Below are 5,177 nucleotides of genomic sequence, written 5' to 3'. Positions count from 1 at the left end.
ACCGGACGCATCATTCATAGATAAAAGTTTGCTTTCTAATTATACCGTCTTCATTTTCACTTCTTCATTGGTTCATATTTCTGTACTGAATCCGTCTGCAACAGCTGCAGCAACACAACAGCAAACCAACCAAATGAGAGCTACTGTACATTCTGTACGAGCTTATTGAATTTTTCTGACTTTTGTATTCTAATGATTTAAGTTTATAGTTTATTTATAGTTTATTCTCTGTGAGGTTCCTCTTCTGTGTTTGTCTCAACCCTGTTTTGCCTATGTGAGTCTGTCATGTCATCTGTTTTTACATCTCACTTCCCCGTGTGTAGGCGTATTGACTCTCGCGCTTCCTGTGTGTCTCTCACTCCCTTTCCCCGTTTGTGTCTTAGTCAGAGAATTCTGAAAGAGAAAAGAAATCTGCCTTCTTCTCAGCTGCAGTTAAAACTAATCAATCAAAAATATGCAAAGGTATTTTCTGGTTGCCTTTTTATTTGCTTTAGGAAAACTTAACACTGAAGCAATACAGTATTTGAATAGGACCCTGAATTACTTTGACTGAGATCAAAATGTCAAGGACAATTTTGTTTCATATGATGGTACACAAAAGTTATTTATTCTTCAGTTGTACAAAATAAAATCAGAAAGCAGCATTTAAAAAAAAATAGAAACAACATCATTCCACAGCTTCAGAAAAGAAACTTGAGGATGGCTGAAGATACCAACAGCAGAAAAGCACTGGGACCAGTTGGAATAGTGCTGTTACACAGGTCCCCTTCACAGCAAGCCATAGGACCACCACATAATGCACTGGTTTGGCAGCCCTTTGTAACCAAGTTATAACCTGCAAGACATGAGGAGAAAACTCTCAGAAACCACTTCACAAAGCATGCTGTGCAGCATCACTGTGCATGCTTGGACTTCTCAGTTATCAAGTGTGATATGAGAAAACGACTCACCGTCTACTCTGAGAGAGAAACAACGGTTGAAGATGACGGTGCAAGATTTGCTGTCTATGCAGGATTTAGGATCAGCGGCTGTGCATGTGTAGCATCGTAATCCACATACTATAGAAAGAAACAACACACTTTCACATGTCCTTGTAATTATTTGGGGTTTATATTTCCATTTTATACCACTTGATGAGAGCTGGCAGAAAATGAGAAGTGAAACAAAATCAAACAGGAAATCTTTAAAGTCTTGGATAAAGTAAATACTAATTAAACTGTAAACAATTGTTTTTAAACTTAATAACTAAATTCTATAATAACTAAAGTCTTTAGATATTTTTAAGAAGATATATAACGTGTCTGTTTCTGTTTCCTCACAATCTGGTCATTGAGTTTTTTAACTTTCACTTTCCTTACAGACTTTAAGACCACCTTTATCAATCGATACATTTGTTTATCTGTCAAAGCACACAGGACCAACATGAAATATTTTCTTACCTGCAGACAGAGTCACACACAGGATCAGAGCTCGATAAAGCTGCATCATGAACTCAGTTTGATAATCAGTCTTACAGGGGAAAACGATGTGGCTAAGCTTTTCTTTCTTAGCGAAACTTCCACTGTTTTGTTCTGACAATCTGAGAATTTGCATTTCTTCACAAAGCTTTCTAAGAAGTGACCTGAATAACAGTGGCCCCTTAAGTGACCTCACTGCCAGACTTACCATTTTTGGAAATAAAGGCGAGAACTAGGGCGCTACAGCCAATAGGACTGCTCCTGACTAATCATCACTTTTTTTTAAATCTATGTAAAACTTGAGTTCAAATGTTCTTATTTTCATAGTTTAAAAAGAAAAAAGAATTTTCATAAGAAAAGTCTGTTTACTGAAATACAGTTTTGTTTTGTTTTTTGTTGTTTTTCAATAAGCAGCTGAAAGATGCTGATGAGACAAATCTAAAGGAAGGAGAAACCAGTTTCAACATAGTACATCAGTAGTGTATCTCATGACTGCTCAGAAGGAAGAAAGAGTTTGATCCCTACTGATATTTTTAGATGTTCATTGTCTTCCCGGTTGCTGTTTGGTCAGTTTTAGGAAATGATCATGGTTTATATTAAATTCAGAAGGCAAACTCAACTCTTCCATCTATCTCATTTTTCCTGTGAAATGTAAAATAAGATTTTTATAAAGCCTACATTTCAAAAACAAAAAAAAAAAAAAAAAAAAAAAAAACTGAACACAGTGGTCATTTTTATAAGCTTCTTAATTAACTGACTACCTATCAAACAAATGTTTGAGGTTGTTTTACTAATCATCACAAAAACAAAGTTCGGAGATAAGACTTTCACATTTAGATCCTGAATTTTTGTCTTAAAGAAAATGACAAAACACAAAATGACATAGGTGCTTAAAATGACCTCTTACCTCTCATTCAAGAGGCTTTTTCTGTTCTAAAAGCTGATGGAGAGTCCCGGGTGATTTAACCTCTGGTTGGGCTATTTACACCTACTGCCAAACACTACATTTGCAAAAAAAAAAAAAAAGTAATACATGTGGAATATGTGCACTGTGCTTCACCAAAGTCTTTATAGAGGAAGGTCTCTTCACTAGGCACACACTTTGCCTCGAGGTACTTATGTGGGCAGTCAGTGCATCTAAATTTGTCACATTTCACTCCTAAAATAAGGATTTTAAACCCTTTCAGATTTCTCTGAAAGACTGTCTGCAGTTTCTCTCTTATTTTGTCTTGGGCTTCATTTAATCATGTTCTTCTCAGGTTGTCCTTTAGCGCCCTCAGGCGGTCTCTCTCTGAAACAACACAACACATCGGCTATAGAGGAAACGATTCAAAGGAGTCTAAAACGGGCATGGCTTCATGTCAGTGTTAGTGAACCAGCTTTGCTGTTGAGGGCAGGCCTTGCGAGTCCAAGCCCGTCCAAAAATGCCTCTCTGCCTCCTCAGCTGAATGCTATACTGATGTGCTTTTATGTTATAAATACAATTAAATCATTGCATCATTTTTTTTCATCATCAATTTCATTGCCAAATTAAGTTTGACAATGAACCCACAGTGACAATAAGTCAGCGCAGTTACAACCAGGCTCAAGCTAATAATTCTGTTAATAGTATATATTATTATATCCACAGTGATAAAGGTAAAGCATGATTGTGGATATTAGCCCACCACTGAAGCTCAGCAGTTAAGTAACACTCATATTTACCTTGCTGATTCTGGTTCAGGTCACACTTTGGAGTGAAAAAGCAGCCATTCAATCAAAACATTAAAAGCAAATTGAACTGTGCTGATTCTGAACCTGTTTGCACTTTGGTATTTCTGGCTACAGCTAAGTGCAGCATGCAGATTTATGGCGCTATAATAAATACCAGTTCTGGACATGATTTAGAGGAGACTGATTATTCTTAAATGTCTTGTGTGTTCTGTAAAATAGTTTAATTGTGTTGAGTTATTAAAATTTTTTAATGAACCACATCATTAGGCACACCTCTTCAGCTGCTCCTTAAAATCACATGGCAGCACCTAAATACATTTAGGCGTGTAAACATGGTCAAGACCACCTGCTGAAGCTCAAATCCAGCATCAGAATGGAGAAAAAAGATTTAAATGCCTGACCCAGTACTGTTCAGATATACTTACTGAAGTAGCTGGTGAATGAATCACCTCTTCCAGTATCATTGCAGATCCATACATTACGTACTAGTAAAAGTTTATAGCAGTTTCATAATCTTATTTGGCCATAAAACCCTTCACCATCTTCCAGGTGTGAGGTGTATGAGGAAATGAAACCTTTTCCTAATAAAAAACTTTTCTGAGAAACTGAGAAATAAAGCCAAGCTTCTGTGTGCAGTCACCGTCTTACATCGTGTGTTTCTTTCTTCTTCCAAAATGAAACTGTTCAAATCACATGGCAGCACCTCGATACATTTAGGCATGTAAACATGGTCAAGACCACCTGCTGAAGCTCAAATCCAGCATCAAATGGAGAAAAAAAAAGATTATTTAAGGTATTTTAAACGCCTTGTTGAGGTCAAAGGAGAATAGCCAGACTGACTGATTTAGACTGATAGGAACAACAGCAACTCAAAAACCACCTGTTACAACCAATGTATGCGGAAGGGCATCTCTCAGTGCACAAAGCAGATGGGCTACAGCAGCACAAGAGCACACAGGGTCTGTCAGCTTTGCAGCATAATGTGAATCTGACAAATCTTCCACAGCTGTGTAATGCTAACATAGACGGAAATCTCAAAGGAATGTTTGAGGAACCTTGTTGAATTTATGCCATAAAGAATCAAGGCAATTCTGAAAGGGTGCCTAACCCAGTACTGCTCAGATATACTTACTGAAGTAGCTGGTGAATGCATCACCTCTTCCAGTATCATTGTAAATGCACACTTTGCGTACTTGTAAAAGTTTACAGCAGTTTATCATGTTATTTGTCTAGAAAACCCTTCACTGTCTTCCAGGTGTGAGGTTTATGAGCCTGATAAAACCTTTGATTTTCTGAGAAACTGAGAAATAAAGCCAAGCTCAAAGCTTCGGCTGTTTCTTTCTTCTTCTAAAAAGAAACTGTTCGGAGCTCTGATCCTGTTTTTGGCTCTCTAAGAACAGATTTCATTTGTCTTGTCTGGCAAGGTTCTTTTTAAATTATTATCTGAATTAATTTATTTTCTTTACCAAAACTGTAAATGACACGAAGGTAATCGAAGGATAGCAGGGTGAAGACCACCTTGAAAAGCACAACTGAAGCATGATTGTAAGTGATGGGGAAAAAGAACAATTTATCAAACTTTCTCTTTCTCCTTTTTTTCTTGCTGAATGATTTCTGGGAATTAAAAATAAAGTTGCTTCATTCTAAAAATGAAAATGTGAAGTGAACATTAAAGATATAGTACTCAAGTTGTGATACATTATCACACAAAAGAAATGCTTTCTTCCAGATAGCTCTACTGAAAAACAAAACAAAACAAAAATCCTTTATGGCTTTCTTCCTGCAATAACAAGGATAATGCAGATTAATGTCTTAATATTTTACCTGTCTAAAGTGTTGGTCTGTTGGTCTAAAGTGACCTATCACTTTAGAACAAAGGTCTAAAGGTTTAAAAAGGTTTAAAAACAAAGGTCACTCCAGTCTTCCTTCTACAGATCTGATTCAAGGCCAGTTTACTTTGAGACTGCTAAGTTGCTATATTTACGTACCCGGTGAGCTTGTGTGAAT

The 5,177-nt window shown here is 36.7% G+C and overlaps 1 protein-coding gene across 1 annotated transcript; it reads right to left on the bottom strand.

Moving 5' to 3' along the window:
• Positions 1-475: 475 nt before the first annotated feature.
• On the bottom strand, positions 476-1,642 carry LOC120443183 (prostate stem cell antigen-like). The gene is made up of 3 exons (XM_039621288.1): positions 1,440-1,642; positions 951-1,058; positions 476-835 (listed from the first exon to the last, which is right to left on the bottom strand). Exons 1-3 carry the CDS (start codon positions 1,591-1,593, stop codon positions 681-683), a joined length of 417 nt encoding a protein of 138 aa, XP_039477222.1. The 5' UTR covers positions 1,594-1,642; the 3' UTR covers positions 476-680.
• Between the last annotated feature and the right edge of the window lie 3,535 nt (positions 1,643-5,177).

The sequence above is a fragment of the Oreochromis aureus genome, linkage group 12, assembly GCF_013358895.1.
Source record: "Oreochromis aureus strain Israel breed Guangdong linkage group 12, ZZ_aureus, whole genome shotgun sequence".
NCBI classification, from domain to species: Eukaryota; Metazoa; Chordata; class Actinopteri; order Cichliformes; family Cichlidae; genus Oreochromis; species Oreochromis aureus.
This window is presented reverse-complemented; position numbering and strand designations above follow the sequence as displayed.

What these genes read in the sequence shown, in the direction of transcription:
- LOC120443183 (XM_039621288.1), bottom strand. Translation starts at nt 1,593, where the DNA reads ATGCAAATTCTCAGATTGTCAGAACAAAACAGTGGAAGTTTCGCTAAG. An exon ending in GTGTGTGACTCTGTCTGCAG is followed by an intron (nt 1,059 to 1,439) that starts GTAAGAAAATAT and finishes TTCTTTCTATAG; the next exon opens with TATGTGGATTACGATGCTAC. An exon ending in TTTCTCTCTCAGAGTAGACG is followed by an intron (nt 836 to 950) that starts GTGAGTCGTTTT and finishes CATGTCTTGCAG; the next exon opens with GTTATAACTTGGTTACAAAG.